The sequence below is a fragment of the Lacerta agilis genome, chromosome 4 (assembly GCF_009819535.1).
Source record: "Lacerta agilis isolate rLacAgi1 chromosome 4, rLacAgi1.pri, whole genome shotgun sequence".
Taxonomy (NCBI): Eukaryota; Metazoa; Chordata; class Lepidosauria; order Squamata; family Lacertidae; genus Lacerta; species Lacerta agilis.
The window spans coordinates 71,746,094-71,770,406 of record NC_046315.1 but is presented as its reverse complement, the minus strand read 5'-3'; the positions used below and the strand labels follow the sequence as shown (position 1 = coordinate 71,770,406).

Sequence of the window (24,313 nt, the reverse complement as noted above, 5' to 3'; positions counted from 1 at the left end):
ATGGGTTCAAGTCCCAAGTTGGACAAAAGATTCCTGCGTTGCAGGGGGTCGGAGTAGATGATCCTCAGGGTCCCTTTCAACTTACAGTGCTATGAGTCTATACCACCCTTCATCCAAGGTCATGTATACACCCCCCAAAAAAAACATGTAACATTATAACAAACAAAAACAATACCCCCCCCCCCCTTAGAAAACTATAGATTAAATTGGCATGCTTTACCATCAGAACCGCAACATGCCAGGTAATCTTTCTAACTGTGTAAAGCTGACGTAGCAACCTGGACTAAGCAAGAAGCACGACAAAATGCCTCCCTGGACCAAGCTGCTAAATGAAGTATTTGAGATAAATTCAGAAACATATTGCACATTTATGTGTGCTTTACTTGCCATTCCCAGCTGCAGTCTTGTCTTGAGCCCTCAGGTTGCTTTTCTCATACTTTTACCACCAGCTGCATACACGTCTCAAGAGCACAGCGTAACTGTAGGAACAACCTTAGAATTATTTTGCTTCCAAAGAGTTGACGCCAGCTTGCCAAGTAATGGCCTTTCTGCAGCCTGACAAATTGCTTGCTTATAACCAAGTGCCTCTGTCACTGGAATCCACTCTGGAGTCTGCATTTGGCTGTGCCTTCTTCTTCCAGGCATAAAGGCACTGTCATCATACTTGCTAATGCACTAATACTAAACTTATTAACACCTGCTGTTTTACTGCTGGCTGTATTAACACACCACCAGTTCTAAAATGTCTAACTGAGAAGGCTAAGTGCAAACACATACAGAAAGTAGGAAGGAGCAGCCCCTGCTTCTAGTGAGACAAGACGCATTGCATGCATACAGAGTCATGTTTCGCTAATGCAATTCCACAAGCAGAACAGCAGAATGAAAAATTGTTGGTTGTGTTTATTACTCAATGCCTGCTTTAAATGTACATGCTCTGTACTGCAATGAACTAATGTTGCCATAGTGAGTACAATGAATTCTCAGGCAGCAATTGGCTGAGTTCAAAGGGATGAGACAGGCAGGTGGAGGGGTAAAAGAGCAGACCAAGGAACACAGAAGATTCTAGGAAAAGGACATGACCCAGAAGAATGGCATGAAGAGAAAGTCAGGAGGAGAAGGTATAACAATGAGCAGAAATGAAATATGCAGAAGCGAGGGAGCCTTAAATTGGCACATTGATATGCTAGCAGCCAAAATGAAGGCCTCTAGTTTGCTTATAAAACTCCACTTTGCTCAGTAAATATTGTCCTTACATTCTTCAAGGCAGAAAAACTAGATAACCCTAACCTTTAAAACCAGTGTTTATAAAGATTAGATCTCCATGTGTGTGACATCAATGCAGGTACTTGCACCTATCCCACTTTCCACTTCATCCTTCCTAAAGAGTAAGTTAATTAAAATTAGATATAATATGGATAATGAGATATTTTGTCCCATAAAAGTCATTCTTAATTATCAGGTCTCATATACGTTATTCTATACATCAGATTTATTGTAAATAACTTAATTTCAATTACAAGGGTTCAACCCTGGAGAATTCTACACGCTTGTGTTTGTAGCAAAGAAGTCTTCCAGTTCAGTTTTATCAGAAGATCACCTTTAAATGCTTCCAGCTGGGCAAGGCTCCTCGGGAAAGTATTAAATTTGTACAGTGGACCCTCCAGATACGAACTTAATTCATTCTGGGGGTTCTTACGTACCCCAAAAAGTTCGCAACACGAGGCACTGCTTCTGTGCATGCACGCGGCGTGACAGAGCACTTCTGCGCACATGCCGAAACCCAGAAGTATGCACTTCCAGGTTTGCTGCGTTTGCAAGCCGAAAGTTACGTTACTTGAAGGTAATGTAACCCGAGGGTCCACTGTACTCCAAATGGCATAAAGAATGCTCCCAGATACTTCATGTGTGAAAGTTTATTCTAGAAGATAAACTCTCTTCTCTTCTTCACTTAAATCAGTTCTTTATCCATCTATTGCAATCTATACTGCCTCAGTTATGACAGTATATCCAGAATTTAGACATAATTAAACCTGTGATTCTGCATGTGATTTTGATTGTGCTGCGGTAGCTCAGTCAATAGAACATGGGACTCTCAATCTTCATGGTCATGGGTTCGAGCCCCACGTTGGTAAAAAAAAATGCTGCATTGCAGAGGGTTAGACTAGATGACTCTCGTGGTTCCTTCCAATTCTACAATTCGAATATGATTCTACTCTGTGCAGAATGCATCACTTCGAAAGTACAAAGGATCGGACTGTGTGGTGTGTGTAAAAAGAGGATACATCTACAGTTTCTCTTTGGTGACTCAGCAGCAGACTAGATGTGCTGCAACAGCTGTCACCAAGCCTACTGCCAGCAAACACACTGTAGCTGCCATTTAAGAGATGTTTGCATGGCATGGCTATTTTTATACAATGTTTTCCTGTGCAGCTGACGTTCACAGGGACTAGAGTTCACCACAGTCCAACTGTTTTTGTAACAAATGTGCTTAAGATGGACTGTTGTTCCCACGAACAAAACTTCCAAAGCCTGTCCCAAGATGCCACTAATGATTAGCACTTATATTAAAACTTTTCCAGAAAGGCTGTCAAATCTTTGAAATTCAAACATTCCACAGAAGCACATACGGCAGAAATGAAAAAAAGCATTATTTTATTTTTCAAGTACAACTTGAAGTTGTATTGGTAAGAAAAGCACAAGGAATCTTTTTTTTTTTCATCCACAAGTATTGGCTATGCACATTTCAGTTCAACTTAAAAATGCAATCAGGTTTACAAATGTACAAACAGCACATAAAATGTATAGTTTGAACAGTATGCGCATACTTTTGCTCCTAAGGTTTTTACATTCGTAGAGCCTTTAACAAAGAGAGCCTTATTTTTAAAAAAATACTCTGCATTTTTAGCACAAGGTGCTCTTTAAAATTATGTTTGAGAGCATAATACTGGGGGGAAATTAAAAACCAAGCATGGTAGTTAAAAATCACTGCATTTTGGAAATTGCCAAGTGTTTAAAAAAACAGAATGGGCAGATGGTAAAAAAAAAAAAAAGACTATGGTCTTATAGGATTTTTTTAACCACATCCAAACTTTTCCAAGCTGCTCAGTAATTTTATACTACCATAATCTCAAGACAGACTTTAAAGTGATGAATGTATGACTAGATTGTAACCATGTTGGGGTCTGAGTAGGAATGGCAGCAAACTGCAAATTATGTTCCAGGCATATTACAGAATTTACCATGATCCGATCTGGACAACAGTCCCTTTGTTCTTAATTTCAGTTTTCAGGTGGGTAATGCACATTAGGCCAAGGATCTGAGCTTCTTCTCCCGATTGCAGGGCTCCAAATTAGCCAAGGGTTATATGCTTGTCCCAAGTCTTCAGGATTGCTGACTATCGGGGCAGTAGCAGCTGGTGGAGGGGTGTTTTCACTCCCAAGATCAATACCTGGCAACGTGTTAGCTGGAGTGTTGAAAGGAAGGCTACTGTTCAAATTACTTGACCAAATGGAACTGCTGAATGGAGTGGTGGTGGTAGACCACAGGCCACTTGGGTTCCCAAGGATAGACTATATTAATAAAAAACAAAATAAGGACGAGCTATGACACACAAGTATTCAATACTACCAGGAAAAAGAGAGCACCATATGTAGTAGTAGACATACATACATACATACATACATATTCATATACTTACTGAAGTGGTGTGAGTTGGGGATCCTGAACTTGTGGGCCAGGGAGGTATCAGATCTGTAGCTGAGGAGTCCCAGATGGATGAAGGAACATTACTAAGCTCAGTCCAGTTTCGTTGAACATCTGGACTATAAACAGACTGTGACAGCCCAAGCTTGCTGAAAACTTCTAAGTTGAGAGAATGGAGAATAAGACAAAACATCCACGTTACATTCTGTCTTGAAAAATCCATGCACAATATTATTTTTCATAGATGAAATCAATAGCTTTATACCAACACATACACACACAAACAAACATGGAAGCAGAAGACTGCATATTCTGCCCTAGTCAAGGCTAAGCCAACGTCTGGCTTAGTATGTTCTCTGAATACAGGCTTATGAGCTCTTCAGACTAAGTGCAAGACTAATCTGGGGAGGGCTTAAGGATGATCCCAGCTTTGGAAAACACGTAAAGCCAAACTTTGTGTTGGCTCAGCACAGTGTGGCAGCAAAAAGGGCCAGGAAGAAGTAAGGCAGCTGCAAATTCGTATTAGGGGTCCACGTGTTCATGCATTCATGCTGAGCCAGCATTTGGCTTAGCTTGATTTGCAAGCCAGAACACAAGTGCTAAACAACACAACTAAGTGAGAAAGAGCTGCCCATACAGCAGTCCAGTTGAATAATCCAGTGTCTGCTCTGACCTTTTATGTGAAGGACTGCCATTACTAGATCATTGTGGTGCTGTGCCTTCTCTATTTCTTGCTGTGAGCAACCATATCTGAGGAATAATTCTTCTAATAGGAGAGCTTCCTTTGAACATTTTTAAACACTAGCTGCCCCAACAAAGCTTACTGATTCTATGGTGTTTTGTTTTGTTTTGTTTTTGTTGTTCCGTGGGACCAGACTGTATAAACTCAAATATACAATTCTTGGGACAAACACTGAACTTTGACAGCTGTTACAGAAAAGTTATTAAGTCCCCCTAACCATTTAATAAATCTCCACGCTTTATTTGCAGAGAGGTTTAATTTCCTGCAGCAATTTGGAGATTATATATTGAGGCATAGTTTCCCATTCATCATGTTCCCCCTATTTTATCACTGCCCCACCTTTGATCTCTTTGACCTTTGATGCGGGTGGTGAGTAGAGCCCTGCTCTTTTCTCCCCTTGGGGAGAGGACACCTACATCTCCCTCCATCATGTTGAACTGTAAAGCAGTCTGATGTGCAGTCAACCCACTGGGAAGATCCTCACCTGACTCTCCACTGTTTGCATGGTAACTGATAGGTAGATCAATCAATAAAACTGAAATGCCACTAGAATCTGGCTTTTATTTATTTATCTATCTCAAACATAAACACAACTGGTACATTGATGCGTGTGATTATGTAATTAAGAAAAAAAATCGTTTTTTGTTGAAAGCAAAGGTATCTTTAATATTTTCTGTCATTCTTTATTTTCCAAGACATAACACTGCCAATTCTCAAAGGAAGTGAGCTTCATTGCAATAGGAAAGATTGGCCAATGTAGCCAATTGAGAAATATGGCATATTGTTGTTCCTTTTTTAAACTACTGTAACATACCACTCACCTCCAGTTAAGTTAAAGGAGTTTCCAAATGCTGAGAAGGAGTTGAGGGGTGTGAAATCCGGGCTGCTAGGATTGCTTATAGGACTCCATAAACCAGAACTAAGTGTAGCAGAGGAGAAGAGGTTTTCATTAGTATGGTCACTTCAGTGTGAAGACCACCAAAACACAGCCAAATATCATACGGATTACAAATAATGAATTTTAACACACTTGTCCATTTTGACAAAAAATGCCAAGGGTGAATTCCCGACACTGATTATTTACAGGTATGTGCCAGTGAGTTTTATAGCTGAAAGTAGGCCTACATTCACATCCTTAGTTAACTAAGTTAACTAAACTGTCTTTTTTTTTTTTTAATGCCCACACAACTGAGAAGTGCACACTTGGTTCCCATCTTTCAGCCTCTTATGAGAAGAGGAAATGTTGGATTTCAGTTTTGTCATTTTATTGTCAAATTACAAACATGCTATGCTATGCTAAACAGCCTGCATCCAAATTTTATAACAATTTTTTTTAAAATAAAAAAATAACATGAAACGGAAGATTTTTTCTGAAAGGCAATCTATGAAGTGAGGATTTTTATATGTACAAAGTGTAGGGTTTTTAATGGACATATTCTTCTAACTGGGGTACAAGAGGCAAAGCAGCTGTTTACCATATCCACTATTGTTTAGACTCTGTTTCCAAGGGATTAATTCAAGTTACCTGTCAGAGCCGTCACTGTCAACAGTTGTGTGCGAAACATTCATACAGCCAGATGCCTCGCTTTTCATTGGTGAAGGTTTTGCTAGGCCACTGCCACCTGTAACAATGGAGTTTAAATGAGCATAGGAAGTGTCAGATTCTTCCCAGATTGTTGCTCATGAGTAACAAAAGAGCCCTTCAAGAACTAAGGCTATTTATTGTGCATTTGCTATATACAGTGTGGACTGCTCAGTCACTCGCAGAATCCGAAGTGCCCCTCTCCTGCTCCCCGCCCAACACCACAACCGCGGCACTGTAAAACGACGTCTGCGATGCCTCCTAGCCCCTCGATGTGTGCAGGAGCTGGAAGTGGCGTTTCCTCCTCCGATTCTTTCTGGCTAGCGGTGCTAAGTCTCTCCCCAGAGTCTCCAAGCCCTTGCGCCTCCCTCTCCCCAGGAGACAGCTCAGGGGATAGGCTGGAGGAGGAGGAGGAGGAGGCGGCTGTGGATAACAAAGGCTGCGGTTCCCTATAACGTAAAGAGCCTTCTTCCCTCGAGGAACTGCTTCCCCTGCCCTCCTCCGGGTCGGGATCTCCTTTCGCCTCCCCCTCCTCGCGAGGAGGCAGTTGATCCCTGACAGGAAGATAGCAGAACAATCACACCCTCAAATAGCCATAGCTTTTTGATCCCTGTGGATTACCTGGGCTCTTGTCATAACCAGCAGCTACAGCAGCAAATGTAGGGTTTCCATTCCTACCAGGGAGAGAAGCTGTCTTTGCCACCTTATGTTTGGCACCACTGAGCACCTTGCTTTTCGGTTCACTGAAAGAAAAAAAGGAGGGGGAAAGATGTGGTGTTCTTTAGAGCTTACCTGAACTGGATTTTGTCATGAAGTTAATATGCTAGGGTTTTGATATTTCAAAACAGTGATTAACATCACCAGTTGCCTTGTTTGAGATGATATTATTATTATTATTATTATTATTATTATTATTATTATTATTATTATTATCAACTAAATTTTTATACAGCCCTAAACCCACAGGTATCAGGGGAGTTACAAAATAAAATCACAATATAAAAATACAAAATACATAATAAAATTTAAAAAAATAACCCAATAAACCCTCCATACCCAACACATTTTAAAAAGGCATTTGATGTCAATCAGCCAAAGGTCCAGTTAAAGAGGAACAAATCTGTGAATTATGGGATTAGTACCAATCTGGTGATTCAAATGCAGCCTAACTAAGAGCTGACACAGATATTGTGTCCTGAAACCTACTTTTCTTTTAGTTTTTGAATAGGAAAACATCCACATTTTTTATTCACCACTTCTGACACTAAGTTGTAGCCAAAACCATCCTGAGATGTGTATGCAGTGAGCTAGGATTGCTTCTACTGCCAAAGAGAGTATATCTCTCTCAGCATATCAAGAGGGTCTTACCCTCTTCCTAATTCATTTTGTTTATAATTTGTTGTCTTTGCTCCTGTCTGCTGTTCAGACCTAGAGTTGGATCTTGGCCCCCTACAGAAGTTATACAGAAAAGTGGACCCTGGGCTCATCCCAATAGATTGTGTCATAAACTAGGAAGGAAAAAAGTTAAAAACTCATTTTTGTTGAAAGTTGGAACTCAAAATGGTAATGCAGGTAAATAAATTAAAAAATGACACAAGTTTCTTGCCTTCAGGTGTTGAGCTTGGTTATGCAGTGACCACTTTAACTTACCTGCAGTTGTTCACAATACTGCTATAAGTGCTTCGGGGCACAAAGGCCAATGATGCAGGGGGTGGAGATGGCGAGGCAGGAGTTGGTGAGGTCTGTCGTTGTTTCAAGAAAGCATCTGCACTAAGGGTTTGTAGGGACAGCTTATAAAGGTTGTCAGTAGCTGGAAACCAGAATAAGAGATATCTTTTTTTAATACTTCATTGTACAAAGTCAGTCTTGAAACAGTTACTTGTGGTTGTATCCAATGCTGTGCCAGGAGTTCTGCTGGTACAATGGGACTTCCATTTCCTCCCCCTGGTAAGAATACAAACCAAATCCCACTGCCAGTCTCTCTCTGGCCTAATATCTCCCTGAGTTAGGAAGGGAGTAGTAATGCCTAAACAGACTCTTACAGATCACTCAGTATAACTGCTCTGCTGTAGATGCTGCAAAGGCAGAATGGGTAAAAAGCCCCTGTACAGGGAAGGGCATTTTCTCAGTGGAGAAGCCATCCAAGTAGTATAACATAAAGTGCCTGGAAAAACAATCCTTTCCCCAATCACTCTCTTGGGGAGTTTTATTATTATTTAGTGTGCTTATATACCGCTTAATAAATCCATTTTGTTACAAATCACAAAACAAAAAGTATATTATCAAGCCCTCCATTATCCCTTTGTGGCAATCATATGCTGTTCTGATGTTAAGCACAAAGAATTCCGTTCAAATGGAAAAAGAAATCAAATCCTTTGTTATAGAACTGATTCACTGCCCATAAGCTTATTGCTAATGTTAAATTAATGCAGAGTACTTACAGCTGCCTGCCTTGTGAATTGGCACTGAGTCCCACTCTGGTGGTGGAGAATCTTTTTCTCCTTCTGAGCTGCTGGTATTGCCCAGCTCCTGACCAGAACCACTGGAGAAAAACTTTGCTAGTGAAGATGGCCTATTATCCATCAGCTTCATATTGATACCTGCAAATAATAATAATAATAATAATAATAATAATAATAATAGGAAGAAGAAACAAAAAAATAAACCTGTAGTTTGTAGGGCATACAGCACTTCAGCCTCACTAGTACAGCCAGTGAGGAACAGCTAAAACTAAAGTTTCAGAAGTATATCTTGATCAATAGCTGAACGGCCAAATAATACCTTTTGTTTTCTGGAGGTTTCTTGGTTTGAACCCATTTGCGAACATATGCTGAGAAGACAACTTGGATGAAAAGCTTTTGTGCTGCTTATTTTCGAGTGACGAAGGACATGACATCTCAAAGGAACTATAATAAAAGTATGATCCCAAAAAGGTTATTATTTTTAACAGTTTGACCAACAAAGTAAGATCTTGCATATATAAAAGTGCACAGAAGAGAAACAGCTTTCTCTAATCTTCTCCAAGCAGACTCCCTTTGTCTTAACTGTTAGGACAAACAAACGGAGAAGTGTCTCTCCAAATCTATTTTTCTAACTTCTTGCGTACAAAAAAAGCAGGCTTCTTACTGTGAAGAGTTCCCCATAATTACAAGGTTTCCTCTTTGTGTTCAGTTTCTATTATCTAGCATTCTTTTTCTCCCCAGGCACTACCACTTCCTTTTCTTCAGCCACATTAATAGAGAAGAAATGGTAATTATTGCAGCGTGTGACACATTTCTCTCAGCTGCCTGATGCAGAGTTCTGCTGCCAGGAACTTTATTTCCTCATGCATTCTTAGGAAAGCAGTTTGGATGGCATTATCATAGTTCTATGCTTACCTGGATTTCACATCTGTCGGGATTTCTTTCTTGACAAGCGATAGCTTTTTGATTTTCTGTTTTACTTGGATTTCATTTTCCTGTTTTTCTGGTATTGGCTGTTTTCCCTTTTGCTTTTCTGGCTCCTACAAACAGCCAACCAAATCCCAATAAAAATATGAAGTAAACAATAATACTTTAAAAGTAGATTTATTTATTTTTTTAAAAAGGAAGACAACAATTCTAGGAACAATATGCATTACAGCTAAATCTCCCCATTTCTTTCACAAAACAGCTTTGATAATTATATTTAAAAATGTAAGCAGAGAGCTTTTCCTTTAAGTTACTTAACTGAAGCTACCAGTTTATTTTGCTATGCTCCAAGAAACCTAGAACACAGTAAATTCTACGAATTACTTAAGGATATCTAAAGGCCAGATTAGACATGATGCTAAATGGATTATTACCAAGCAGATGTAGCAAGTAGAGTAAGGGGCAATAATAATCAGGAATGCACCAAGGGAGGCAAGGGGTAAACCTCCCCACATGTTATTGTCCCAATGAAATTTGTGCCTCCCTCACCCACCATTATTATTATTTTATTTAAACACACACACATTTGGTATCTCATCTACTTTTGCTCCCAAATGCTCAATTTTAAAAATCAAATGGTAGATGTGTAATTTCATAAAGTAATTCTACATCAGTCACAGTATCCTTCTAGACTATGTAACAGGGATGGGCCTAGGTGCCAGGTACCACGTTGTGCTAGCCCTGGTTTTTTAATGCAGGGCAGGTCCTAGGAGGTTAGGTTGGAGGACAAATGTTCAACTTCTTGGGTCGTGCTCCCCTCAAAAACTAGTTTCACGGTTGGAGAACAGTTTTCGATCTGGCCTTGTTCCTAGATTGCCAGAAATGCTTTCACACATTTCCAAGTTCTAATTTTGTTTAGTCTCATTGGCTTAGACTTAAAGTTTGATTATCAACATTGCTAAATGGTTTGGGACTAGGTGTTTTGAGAAAGGCCATCTTCTCCCACATGATTCTGACCATTCACTGAAGTTTTCTGGGGAGGTCCTGTTCTGTACCCTACTGCCTTCAGAGATGATAGGGATGCATTATAATACTTTTTCAACCAAACTCTGTACCTTCCTGCTCCAGGAAGTTTGCTTGGCCTTTTCTCTTGAATCAATGCTAAATAAATGCAGCATTGTTTCATTGCGCTTTTGGTTTTACGTATTAGGTGACTATGTATTCTAATATTCTGGAGTTTGGTTAGGTACATTGTTGTTGGGTTTTTCTGCTGCTGCTTTTGAGTTGTTTCCATTACCAAGTTGTTAACAATTCTTGTGAGCAGCCTTATGGGGGACACTCTGTGGGGAAGAAGTGGAGTTTAAATCTCTTAATGAATAAATATAGTGGCTAGTATGAAACCCCCATCATCTTTTCTCATCTGACACCCCTTTTTTTTAAAAAAAATGTCTACCTCTTTCAGAAGTGCTTCTGTGTCGGGGTTGGAAGTTTCTGTGGTAGTTGAAGAACTGTCATCATCTGCAAGAGAATCCTTCAGTTCATCCTCTTGTTGCTTTCCCTTTCCTCTTCTCTCCTTTTCTTCCCGCTTCTTCTGGGGTTTAGATTTGCGCTGAAACGGTTTTCCTTTCCCTGGGGTATTAAAGGCAGCTTCCAATTAGCAACAGCTGTGATCTGTGACAGCTGTAGAGAACAACGCCCTTTCATCACCGTGATGTACCTGGGACAAAGTCCACTAGGAACATCATACACTAGGAACTGCACCAGTACACTTCAATGGAGGAAAATTCTTGGCAGCCCGCACTTCAGGTCAGCTGTACTACTTCATGCAGGATGCAATTCATTTCAGAGCCACTTTTTGATGTTGGTGGTATCAAATTTAAGAAGTCTAAGGGATTTCACGCACCTTACTGTTTTTTACAGATACTGGCCACTGATATATGCAGTTTCCCCTAGCTTTCTGGCTACAATGTGCTAACAAAGGAACTACTGCACCATTGGTACGTTAATGGTAATCAACTGTGAAGAAAGCAAAATGCAGAATATGTACCCCCACCCCAAACTAATACTACTATTACTTATACCCCAAATTTTTCCCTGGCAGGACTCAAGGCAGCTTACAGATAAAAACAAAAACAACTAAAAATATAGAAAAAGCAACCATTAAAATACAATTAAACATTGACAAAAATAGAATTAAAACTATATACATATATAAAATCTGTTTAAAACATACTAATAATTACTTCTGCTTAACACACACCATCATACATTTTACACAGCTTCTAGATTTCAGCATCAGAAATCCTGCATTTTCTATTAGTGTTAGCAAGCAGGCTTTAGTCTTAAAGCATTCAGTACAGAACAGTGGTATTGGATTAGTTGGCTGCTACACAACAATTTCTTACAAGTTGCTACGGGCAGACTTCAGCACTGTGTGAGCAAACATCTACTCTTGCAAGGCTGCACCTTCCTCTCCTCCCTTCTGCAGCCCCCCCACCCCACCCTCAGGAGCAGATTTTGAAGGTCTGGGAGGATGTGGCAGAGAGAGAAAGTGAAGCCTTGCTGTGCAACTGGAAGTCTGCTCCTCTTCTGGATGGACAGAGTTGGATACAACCCTACATGTTTATCCATGTATTATTATTTTTAAAAAGTCATACAAGCACAGGAATACTTCAAAATTCTACAGCATTAGTCTGATAAGCACAACTCAGGGTGCTTCTTCAGGGTTTGTTTTTCAAACTTGTCTTCCCATTATCTCTGGGTTACAGTACCTAAAAATGGATATTAAGAGTGTAATCCTCAGGAGTCAAAGTACCGGTACATGAAAAGCGACACAAAACCACTTACTAGCTTTCTTGAACATTTCTTCCTCCTCTATCACTTCCCATACCCCAGCTGTATGTAGTACAAACAGCACCATGTTCCCCTCTACCATATGACCTTGTTCACTCTCTGAAGTCATTGGATCTGGTCCTTGGAGCAAAAAACACCCCCCACCCCTGTATTAATCTTTTAACTTAGACGTAACAAACAATAGGAGCATTAGCATGAGGAAAGCAAGTTCACCACCACTCTGCATATGAGCACAGCCTAGTAGAAATTCTCTGACACATCTCCTCACTTCTTTAAGTTGCTGGAACTCCTATTCAAATAACCACTGCTATCAAGGGAACAGGGAAAGTGTGTGGTCATTTCAAAAGCCTTTACTGAATCCTTTTTTAAAGAGAATTATTTCACATAAGAAGTGCACAAAGGACAAGTTTTGATCAGAGAGGTGCATAAATGACATAGAGGGGGAAACAGATGAGACTCTTGTCTTGCCTCCCTTAGAGAGTTCTCTTACACAACACCTACAACTTTATATGTACACACTTCGTAAGATAGAGTTAATCGGGTGAAGTAGGAGTTTATTACCTTTGTTTTTTGCTACTGGAGATGGGGGCTGCTCTGTAAACACATCTGGGGAAGGGGATTCTGGATGATCAAAGTCTTTGTCCATGGTTTCTATAAGAGCAGCAATGTCGGAATCCTCTGAGCTGTGCCTTGTGTTGCTGGCACATTCTGAATGTGAAGGAGTAGGAAGCTGCGACTGCGGCGGGGAGTTTTCAGTCTGCTGCTCTTGTTGGTGAGGCACTGCTGGTGGCTGCGACAAATGTTGCTCTAGTAAGACTGGAGCGTGCTGCTGGTTTGATTGCAGATTTTGTTTTCCACCCCTGGACTTCCTGCCTGCTGTGTGATTATGAGTTGCAGAACTGGAGTCCAGGAAGAGGGAACCTGCTCTGTTTGTTGACTGTGCAGAACCTGCCTGCATAGAAGTCCTACTAGCAACATTTGAACTGTTTTTATACTTCATGTTTTCAACTTCGACTGAATTTCTATTGCTGTGCAGGTGTACGGATGAATTGCATTGCTTATTACTTCCTGCGTTGGATCGTGATGAGGAACTTCCTGGTCCATAGAGTCCTCTGGAAGAGCTGTGGTTCGAATCTGATCCAAGTGCATTCAAGCTGGAAGCAGATCAAATTTGTTTTTACTTCTCATAAATATTTAGTAAAATGTAGCTACACAGTTCCCAACCTATTTAGCAAGGCATAATAGTAGTTCTTAATGTTTCTAGGTAGCATCTAAAAGGCTGATTCAACATAGCTTCAGGAAATATAAGTGTATAGTGCTAAACTGGGCCTCAAAACTGGATCAAGAGATAAGTAAGTTATTTATAAAGCAGCATGTTAACAGGCCCTGCTATCAAAGAATAGCTCCTCGGTACAGAGACCAACAAAATTGATATACAATCCCTGTTTTTGAAAAACAGTAATTTATATCTCATTCCACTTCCTGGCTCCCATTTTCTTCCTCCTTTATCACAATTTCTTCACTCTTTTCTATTTATGTATTTTCTACATAATTCTTACATTTAGGTAGTATTGCATAGCAGCTTCCATAGAAGTATGCAATTATCCAAGGACTGCTTTGATGCATTGCTTAGTGTGTTATACTCAAGTGCACAATAGATGTACACGATATCAATTGATGATATACTACTGCACAAATGATGGCTTTTGCAAGCAGAACCACATACTAGTGTTACATTAAGTAGTTAAGTTACCACTTAAACTGCTCCTGAGTACAAAAACATAAGAAGCAATCCCTATACAGTATCAAGATATATCTACCAGTTTCTGAGAATGTTTGCAACTGATGTTCTAGTTTTAAGATAACAACTATTCAACTATCCATCATGTATTTTCCAAGCTAATAAAGTCTGAAAGACCATTCTGCATCAGTTGTTTTAAATTCCATAGATATTTTTTGCTGCACCTGTGATCTACTCAAGTTGTGAGGCTAGGAGCCTCGTTTACAAGAGTGACATATACTGGTGAGAAATGCTACTTTGCAACATCCAATTTATAAGTAAGAGCTTACTTTCCATCAGATGAAATTCCAACTATTCTCCTGAGATCAAATGGTCTTCCCATATCAAAGGGAGGATTGGATGCCTCAAAGGACAAGCGTCGTCTGAATGGCTCCCAAATTCCTTGAGCTTCTAAATAGGCTGTTCCAATTACCAAAAGGAAGAGCACACTGCAACGGGCAAGTAAGTAAAGCATCAGTATTTCTGCCATCATAGCATGGAAAAACTGAAGAAACAAGGTGAGCCCCTCTCTTGTTGACAAATTAAGAGAAACAATATTTTACTCCCACCTACACAAATCACAACCCCCACCATGCTAGTACTGAAATGCCAAGTTCCAGTAACATTTACATACTATATAATTAAGACCTCCATAAGCACCTATTATTGGAACAAGCGTAGACGCTGATCCTGAAAAAGCAAGACTAAATCTGGTAGGAAAAACAAAGGCAACTTGCGAATTATTAAGCTGAAAGTACTGGCAAGCTGCCCAAGGGACTGGAAGTGAGGGACTCCCAGCAGAGAAAGTGCTATCGCTCAGCAAGTTTTGCCCAAACTTAGGATCTGTTTCTCCCAGGAGTTTCCCAGCTTACTGTGTTTGCTGAAATGGGATATGCGGTAAGAAACTGACTCACACTCATTTCAACTGCTTCCAGCTCATTTGTAAGAAGTTATTAAAATAATAAGACATCTGTCTGCTCAATCTATTTCTCTAAGATCGACCACTATGCGACTCCATGCTTTCCATATAGCAACTCTCAACAGAACTGCTACTGGTATATCATGTGCTGTAACTGTCAACAAATTTCCATGTTCATGGCATTTGGAGATGTTTTCCCTCTAGTTATTACAATTAAATGCAGATAGTTATGCAACAGGAGCTAATGAGTTTATTCAGATAAAATGTGACTTTTGCTTTCTGCTGTCTGTGCATATTCTGGTTGCAAGCCCCACTGCAACATTGTTGACAACCAACATATATTGTTTAGGTAAGATGTCTTACATATGCATATTCAAAGCAAAATATTATGGCATTTTCTTAACATATTTGATTTATTAGCTTAGAAATACATGTATATTATAAAAAATATTAAAAAATTATGTATAGTACCTCATTATTCCTGAGACTAATACGTACAGTGCCAGCTCCCAATTGGGTCTGGGCAGAGCTTCTGCACAAGTTGCTAACATATGATAGGGAAGGGATGCATTTAATATGAACATAAACTCAGAACCTCCTGCTGTGGTTAGTTTCAGTTCACGAATGACTCTGGAAGTTGTGAAATCTGGTGTAAACCTGTTGAGAGTAAAGGATTGTTATTGTTTATCTAGATTATATATATACTGTACACTTGATAACAAATCCACACATTCCAGGTACATTAGAGTCAATCTAGGATTCAACATCCCCATCTATAGCAGATCAAATAAGCCTCTAATAATAGTTACTGCTTGAATTTAAAGTCATGATGCAAAGATCTTGAAAGAAGAAGTGGGGGCTCACATGTGAATTTTTGCACTTAAAAAAACCCCCATTCCTAACAAAAATGGTTTGATCAAGGGCCAGACCCACTGATTTCAATGGGGTTGTTTAATTATGACTAAGTCTAGATCCAAACTCTCTGCAGCTTTTAATGCTGCAATTATATTCTTATGATTTAATAAGTTATGCACATGCCAATATTAACTGTGCACACAGAGTGCATCTTTATGGTGGTAAGTAAAAATAAAAATAATTTAGGGAGATAAATGAAAACAGAAATGTGGTGCTTAGGAATATGATAGAATTATCTCTTACAGTGGTACCTCGCAAGACGAATGCCTCGCAAGACGAAAAACCCGCTAGACGAAAGGGTTTTTCGATTTTTTAGGTGATTCACAAAACGAATTTTTTAATGGCCGTGACTCGCAAAACGAATCGTCTTGCGCGGTACCACTTTAAGAAAAAGCCGGAACCTGCTGCTGCAAGGAGAGCGGCAGCAGTGGCGGGAACCGGAAGCGGCAGCTCGCCTCCTCCCACCGTAGAGGCTCACAAGTTCCAAGGTGGAGCAGCCGAGCCTACCCTCGGTTCCGAGCCTGCCCTTTGCTCCCCGCAAACCCCAGAACACTCACCGCTCCGGGAGGGAGGAGGTAGGTCCGGCGCCATTTTAGCCTCGGCTTCTCCCTTACTGCGGCCCCTGCTCCCCACACCCAGCTTTCTCCTGCTGCCGCCGCTCACTCACCGCTCTCACCGCCCTTCTTGGCTGTGGCTTGGGGAGAGCAAGCGGCGAGCGAGGGAAGACCCAACTGCCTCTCCTCCGTCGCCGCTGCCTACTTCGTTTCCCGCCATGGCCGAGGCTCCTCAGCCCGTGGCGGGTGGCCGCGGCCCTTTGCGCCTCGTCGCCCGGAGGAGACCTGCTCAGCCTGCAGGAGGCTGGCGGCGGCGGCGGAGAGGGCTTCGAGGCCCTCCCCGCTCCTCTCCCTGCTGCCGATCGCGCTCCCCGCTTGCTTTCCTGGCTTCCCCCGCTGTGGATCGTGTCCCCCGCTTGCTTTTCTGCCTTCCCCCTGCGTTCCCTGCTTGCTCCGCTGGCTTCTCCCGCCGTGGATCCTGCTCCCCGCTTGCTCCCCTGGCTTCTCCCGCCGTGGATCGTGTCCCCCGCTTGCTTTCCTGGCTTCCCCCTGCGTTCCCTGCTTGCTCCGCTGGCTTCTCCCGCCGTGGATCCTGCTCCCCGCTTGCTCCCCTGGCTTCTCCCGCCGTGGATCGTGTCCCCCGCTTGCTTTCCTGGCTTCCCCCGCTGTGGATCGTGTCCCCCGCTTGCTTTTCTGCCTTCCCCCTGCGTTCCCTGCTTGCTCCGCTGGCTTCTCCCGCCGTGGATCCTGCTCCCCGCTTGCTCCCCTGGCTTCTCCCGCCGTGGATCGTGTCCCCCGCTTGCTTTTCTGCCTTCCCCCTGCGTTCCCTGCTTGCTCCGCTGGCTTCTCCCGCCGTGGATCCTGCTCCCCGCTTGCTCCCCTGGCTTCTCCCGCCGTGGATCGTGTCCCCCGCTTGCTTTTCTGGCTTCTCCCGCTGTGGATCGTGTCCCCCGCTTGCTTTTCTGGCTTCCCACTGCGTTCCCTGCTTGCTTTCCTGGCTTCTCCCGCCGTGGATCGTGTCCCCCGCTTGCTTTTCTGCCTTCCCCCGCTATGGATCGTGTCCCCCGCTTGCTTTTCTGCCTTCCCACTGCGTTCCCTGCTTGCTTTCCTGGCTTCTCCCGCCGTGGATCGTGTCCCCCGCTTGCTTTTCTGCCTTCCCCCGCTATGGATCGTGTCCCCCGCTTGCTTTTCTGGCTTCCCACTGCGTTCCCTGCTTGCTCCGATGGCTTCTCCCGCCGTGGATCCTGCTCCCTGCTTGCTTTCCTGGCTTCTCCCGCCGTGGATCGTGTCCCCCGCTTGCTTTTCTGCCTTCCCCCGCTATGGATCGTGTCCCCCGCTTGCTTTTCTGCCTTCCCACTGCGTTCCCTGCTTGCTCCGATGGCTTCTCCCGCCGTGGATCGTGTCCCCCGCTTGCTTTTCTGCCTTCCCCCGCTATGGATCGTGTCCCCCGCTTGCTTTTCTGCCTTCCCACTGCGTTCCCTGCTTGCTCCGATGGCTTCTCCTGCCGTGGATCCTGCTGCCTGCTTGCTTTCCTGGCTTCTCCCGCCGTGGATCGTGTCCCCCGCTTGCTTTCCTGGCTTCTCCCGCCGTGGATCCTGCTCCCCGCTTGCTTTCCTGGCTTCCCCTGCTGTCGATCGTGCTCCCTGCTTGCTCTCCCCGCTCACCGGTCGCTCTGCCGCTTGCTCTGCCGCTCGCTTTCCCCGCTCGCCGGCAGGAGGCTTGGACTTTTTTCCCATAGGAACGCATTGTTTAAATTTCAATGCATTCCTATGGGAAACCGTGCTTCGCAAGACGAAATTTCCGCAAGACGAAAAGACTTGCGGAACGAATTAATTTCGTCTTGCGAGGCACCACTGTATTTGTTAGCACTTGGCTGACAGAGAAAATCAGAGAGAGCCGGGAGAAAATGACCTGATTCGTCAGGCAGGAGAGAAAAAAACTGAAGGGAACTGTGCCCGCCTCCCAGAGTTCTTTGCTCTCCCGCCTTCGTCACGCAATGAGAGTCCAAACCCCAACCCATTCGGCTCTTTAGTAACTGTATCAAATATGATGGTGCGGTTAGTATTTCATGACAAATAACATGTAATGGCCATTATCATAGAGGAAAAGGCTATTATCTTTGAGAGTGATGGGTAGGCTCATGCAACTTCTGCTATACACCACTTGACACACACTTCAACTGACTCTAATATAAACTTTTGTTCAAGCATAATTGTTGCTAGGAGAGGGCAGGGAGGGGCCAGAGGGAGTAGGCTCCATGGGTTGCCTCTGCCCCATGGGCTGCTGGTTCCCCATCCCTCAGGCAGCAGCACTGTGTGCATTATTAAACCAAGATACGCATGAGTGTACAGTATCTTATATCCACCTGTAGCTCTTTTGCTCCTCCCTTCACACAAGTGGGGAGACAAGTCAAGTGCATGAAACTCATTCGTATCTTAGAGATTTGAACATAGCACTGTTACAGCTTACATAAATTTATCTAAACTGAAGGGGGAAACGGCTTGACGGGTTTCATTTACGTAGAAGAAATCTATGTAAAGAAGGTGTTCAATGTGCTCTAGGAAGCTCTGGCGAACTATGTAAAAAGAGCATTTTCTATATATAATGTTAGGTATAGAAACTCCAACCACCCGCTGCCCCATAAACTGAAAATGGTGCCAGTCTTCAACATAAGTTAACTTACAATACGACAATCTCTTTAGAGGCATTGGAACTTAGTGCAAATTCTTGACAGTTAACTACTTTAAATCCATATCCTTCACATGAATATCCACTGATTTCTATGGATTTTATATTAACTTGAAGCTGCCCCGTATTCTCCACCTTGAACGTTCTTTTCAATGTGAAGTTTGGTTCTTTTAATTTCATTTCTGAAATAAAGAGAAAAATGCAGTTAAAATTAGACTACTACTTAACAAGGAAATGGTGTCAGCATATGGCTCAACTGGTTTCATAAAGCCACTTCAGTTACTTTCACTTCTTTCATTCTTGCTTTTAAAATACGAGAATGGTTGTCTAGTTTCTTTCTCAAGCACTCTTGCATGGGACTTGATGTTTGGCTTCACCACAGAAGACTTACTTTCAGTGCAGTCTTTTAATAATGCTTCCGTGATTTTAAAGCGTAAAGAACTGCCCGGCCCAGGTGGCTTGCCTGCAATCCTCATGCTCTCCGTTGTTCCTTGTCCTTTAACCATTATAGCTTCTATTACAGTCAAATTATTTCTATGGGGAGAAAAGCCAAGTAAAGCATTATGAAATTATGAAGAACTCTACTGTTTCTAGCTATATTGGGGTTATTTGATGAGGATACCCAGTAATGAGTTTTATAAAATCAATAAAACAAACTAATACATAGACATTGTCTTTCCCTACTCCACAAATTGATCCTAACGTACTCGTTTTTAAATAAAGCTACTGCTATGCATAAAGGCTATAATGCTAATTTCCTCAGGTTATTAATAAATAATACTATGCATTAACTAAGGAGATGGAGGCCAGGAACCACTGCATGGCATTTCCCCCCCAATAAGTTTCCTGAACAGTAGCACCAGTGTTAACACGTTCCTGGAAATTTACATGTGTGATGCTGCTTTGGGGCCTGCTTTTCAAAGGAATCTGTCCTACTAGGTACCACAAGTTGTTGGGCACACCTGAAGTAGCACTTTGTGTGCTATCCTAAATGCTGTTGAACATCTTTTACCATTTGAACCTTGCTAATTTTTGTGCAAGCCTCCTTTATTTCTTGCAGTTGGTGGTTCCTACACAATTGCCTCAGTGCATGGTCAGCTTGCAGGATTACACTGAGATAAAACATTAAATGAACTAATGAACTTCCAAAAGGAGTCGACGCATTCATATATTCCCATTTGTGCCATCACAGTGGCTTAAAAAGGAGCTGTGACCATGCAAGTTAGTGGAGCCATGTGGCCAGTCAAAATGTGGGTGTGCCTATCCATACACTCCTAGGTGTCCCAAGCTGTTATCCTGCTTCTGGCTCAACCTGCTCATGGGGATGATTTTGCAGCTGAGCAAGCATGAGCGCAAAGTCTATGGTGCAGCATCAGCATCTCGTAGAGACAGCCAGGTTGTATGAGCTGACCCTTAAGACTTATGTATGTTAAATTACATTGCATTCAGTTGTATAGAACTTGTCACATATAACCAAACTGCCACTATGGTTCATCTTGAAAGCAATCAATGTGTCCTGAAGATGGCTGGAAAAATATACAGTGGTGCCTCGCTAGACGAAAATAATTTGTTCTGCGAGTATTTTTGTCTAGCGATTTTTTCGTCTAGCGAAGCACCAATGCAAACCGCGGTTTTCGCTAGACAAAAAAAAAATTCGTCTTGCGAGGCAGCCCCATTGACAAATTGGTCTTGCAGGGCAGCCTTCTGCTAGACGAATGCCTTCGTCTAGCGAGGCATTTTCTAGCGGGGCACCACTGTAGCTCTAAATTTGAACATCCCCATTAATAAAAGCAATTCTGAATATCTACCAATACCTGATAATGATTAGTGATGAAACTGTTTTATTAAGAACTGGAGTAAACTTCACTTTGACAGATTTTCTTTCCCCAGGTTTTAAAATTACATTTAAAACTGACTGCCGAGACAAGCCCTCCGTAAATCCTGTGGCGCTTTGCAACGCGTGACCCTTGAAAGAGGAAGACAAATCAAATTAAAAGGTTAGAAAGTTTGCATACTTTTAATCAGTGCCTAGCTTGTAGCTCTGTAAAATGCTGCATATTTTTAAACCCTCATTTTAAATATATGAAAAGCAAATATATGAACCTGGTTCTTATCTATATAGCACAACCTGTGTGTCACGGAGCCAAGCTTGGGTCGGGAAAGGAACGTGGGAGGTGGAACAAGGAGAGAAAGCTGGAAAGGAGACAGTTGGGGGGGGAGGCTGGATATAGAGAACCGGCACAATTAATCTCAACAGATACGAGCTCCTCTGACAGCCCCCACTTGCAGACGTTGCCGGAAGAAAGAGAAAGTACTCGAGCCAGTGATAGACAGAGGGAGGGGAGCCAGAGGGGGAAGAAAAAATTCACACGTCATTTCAGAGCGACCAAGAAATTCTTATGCTGGAAAGCGCGCGAAAAAGAAAGCAGTTAGGATATTTGCCGTAGAGGGAGTAGACGTGATTTATTGCACTGTAATTACCGAGGACTAAATAAATGCTTTTGAAGCTTGAAATTGGAGCCGGCTTTCACTCGCAGCAACAGCAAAAAGGCAAGGTTGCCGTGACACTGTGTACCTGACAGCTTTATAGACTAACCAACAAAAGGTACCTACTACTAAAAGGAGTTTTCATATCTAAATTTAAATAGGGAGGGAAGGGCTAAGGGAACAATCTAACAGAGAAATCGTAGCAGACTGAGAAAGCACTTCAGTGTCTGGATCACTTGATTGTGATAAGCAGAGAGAAAGGCAAGGGTAGCAAGAGGATTTGCTACTGTAGCCATCTATAAAAGCAAAGGCCATTTCAGGAAGATAAAGAGTCTGAACCCCTAACCAACAGCTACAGGCTGCAATCCAATGCACAGGAACCACTGGGATAAAGTGTAAACATTTACAAAGCTCTATTCTGCACCCGAGGTTCTTCACATGCAATCTGGCGTTCAGTAAAACCCCTAGCAAAGCTATGGCTTGGTTTCAACCTAACATCCAATTATGGTTTGGCACTACAAAAACCAAGCATTGTGCCCATTCCATTCTTCCTGCTGTGCATGCTCCAATTAAATTAATAGCATTTGAGTGCAAACCATAACTCAGTGGTTTGAATGTAATGGCAGCCTTTGGCTTGTGACTATTTTGCAAACCATGCTTATGCCCGTAATAACTATACTACAGCAGCTCAGTATTAAGAACTGGGTACAGCAAAACTGGGTTTTAAAGGATTACTTACACAGTTTCGAGAGACTTGAAATTCTAGCGTCTTCAAATTGAAGTTTGCAGGCTTAGTCAAGTTAAACCTGAAAGAAAAGCACATAGTTAGGTGCGGCCGAGTACTCTGGAAAAATATTTAAATTCACTTTAAGAAGAAATAAGGTGCACAAATAATTTTTGTTTCTGTTCTGCGGCAATGACCTGTTGGGATTATATCTAGTGGGGGGAGAAATATTGGTTTATGTTATCATACAATAAAACCATTATGAATACTAGAAATAACATCTTATATGACATACAATACATAATATATCTGATAACTGAAGTCGTATGAATTTAATAGAGTAGACTGGTATTTAAATTGCAGGTCTGCCTCAATTCATGTAGAAAGTAGCATTCAAGGGGCTCTATTTTAAGAGCAAAGAAGGTAGGCAAGTGATGTGCCCTGAACCCAGCACTCAACATTATCTCCTTGCAAGCCCCCCTTTTTACCCCCACTTACCGGTCTATTAGCTTATCTACGAAGACTGATGGATTGGAATATAGTGCTATGGGAAGAAGCTGAACAAAAACAGGAACATCTGCTGGATTTTCTAGAAGAATTTCTTCCTCCTGGTAGAACAGGTTTAGATTCAGACTTATTGTCCCAAAGTAGCAAATATAGGAAATCATTTTCAATATTAACTTTTGTGTTCTTAATACTACATTGACAATGCCAAGACTTACAGATGAACTGTTTGTGTTGGTAAGTGAAAAATCCAAATGGCGTAGTGAGCCAAGTAGAGACGGCCATGCCAATTCTGCTGTGATTTTGGAAGTCACAGCCTTCTGAAGATCTGTGTCCACTTCAAATACAGCACTTAATCTAGACCAGCAATGTAATTTAGCATTAAGAAGAATTAATATCAAGCTTCAAAAATAAAACCATAATATTTCATGGAATTCACATGCATATAGTCATAGTCAGTTTCATGATTCTACATAAATGATTTTTTTAAAAATAAAAAAAACATTAACTGCAGTAAGCTAGGATAATTTATTCAGTATTCTTGGAGTAGCCTTCAGTTCCATTACAAGTTTATTAGCTGCATTTGGAAGCTAATAAAGCACTGTTTACTGTTTCATCTATATTTCCAATGCATTTATTGACTACTGCAACACTTCTCAAATGATGTTGACAAACACTTAAGATTCCCTGAATTTCAGTAACCAACCAGAAAGCCATTCCTTATTTTAAAAAACTCACTGATTGCCTGAGTGATCTCTTATTCCAATCCATTCTCTGAACAGATTATCATGCAAATCCCAATCTGAATCCCATGCATCTTCTTGCATAGATGTACTGTGTTGTAATTTTGATTCAGCTAGAAAAGAGAAACATAAATTTCACCTTAACATCTTCAATATCTAGAATGCTAAGAGTGTTTAAAAGATATTAAAATTACTTACCTTTACCCAGAAAAGGCAACCCCACATAACAGTGATTCCCACATTGTAAACCAGGGTCAAAGTAAACATTTGCTATCTGAAAAATATAAGCAGCAGCAACCAGGAATTTAGAAAGACCTCTCTTAGGAGTGCAAAATTGTGAAATATCTATATTTTTAAACATAGTTACATAATTTTGAATAATATTAATATTGCTTGAACCTTGGATTTTTTCCCTGGCTCCAGATCTTCTTTGTTACTTCGTAATCTCTTGTAATAAAACCGAACATCTTCTGACAGTGAACGGATGTGTTGTATTTTTACCTTCTGTGAGAAAGAGCTCATGATACTCAAACTCTGATGAACGGTCTTACCCTAAGAAAGAAAGTATATACAATTGTGTTTTTAGCACCCCTGGTAATATAGACTAAAGTTGTTCTGAGAGAGTTATTCCATCTACATTATTTTCCTATAACCTCCTCATTCAAACCTTTCCAATTTAGAGATACGATGCTGCACACATTAAGAAAAAATATCATGCAATGCCAAAAGTC

At 41.7% G+C, this 24,313-nt stretch overlaps 1 protein-coding gene across 2 annotated transcripts in view; it reads right to left on the bottom strand.

Moving 5' to 3' along the window:
- Positions 1-2,635: 2,635 nt before the first annotated feature.
- The window catches only part of TMEM131 (transmembrane protein 131), a 71,684-nt gene continuing 50,006 nt past the window's right edge, over positions 2,636-24,313 (bottom strand). Inside the window, exons 20-41 of one of the 2 annotated variants that reach the window (XM_033147540.1) lie at positions 23,982-24,134; positions 23,781-23,856; positions 23,578-23,695; positions 23,058-23,202; positions 22,834-22,943; positions 22,351-22,417; positions 20,939-21,090; positions 19,516-19,658; positions 19,120-19,306; positions 15,439-15,624; positions 14,339-14,497; positions 12,830-13,422; positions 10,869-11,044; positions 9,404-9,528; positions 8,808-8,932; positions 8,468-8,626; positions 7,677-7,836; positions 6,648-6,769; positions 5,970-6,066; positions 5,266-5,363; positions 3,698-3,861; positions 2,636-3,569 (exon numbers count right to left, since the gene is read on the bottom strand). In XM_033147540.1, coding sequence (XP_033003431.1) covers positions 3,279-3,569; positions 3,698-3,861; positions 5,266-5,363; positions 5,970-6,066; positions 6,648-6,769; positions 7,677-7,836; positions 8,468-8,626; positions 8,808-8,932; positions 9,404-9,528; positions 10,869-11,044; positions 12,830-13,422; positions 14,339-14,497; positions 15,439-15,624; positions 19,120-19,306; positions 19,516-19,658; positions 20,939-21,090; positions 22,351-22,417; positions 22,834-22,943; positions 23,058-23,202; positions 23,578-23,695; positions 23,781-23,856; positions 23,982-24,134 — 3,606 coding nt within the window. In that variant the 3' untranslated portion in view covers positions 2,636-3,278. The remainder of the gene's footprint in view (positions 3,570-3,697; positions 3,862-5,265; positions 5,364-5,969; positions 6,067-6,647; positions 6,770-7,676; positions 7,837-8,467; positions 8,627-8,807; positions 8,933-9,403; positions 9,529-10,868; positions 11,045-12,829; positions 13,423-14,338; positions 14,498-15,438; positions 15,625-19,119; positions 19,307-19,515; positions 19,659-20,938; positions 21,091-22,350; positions 22,418-22,833; positions 22,944-23,057; positions 23,203-23,577; positions 23,696-23,780; positions 23,857-23,981; positions 24,135-24,313) is intronic. The other variant, XM_033147541.1, reaches the window with a different exon arrangement.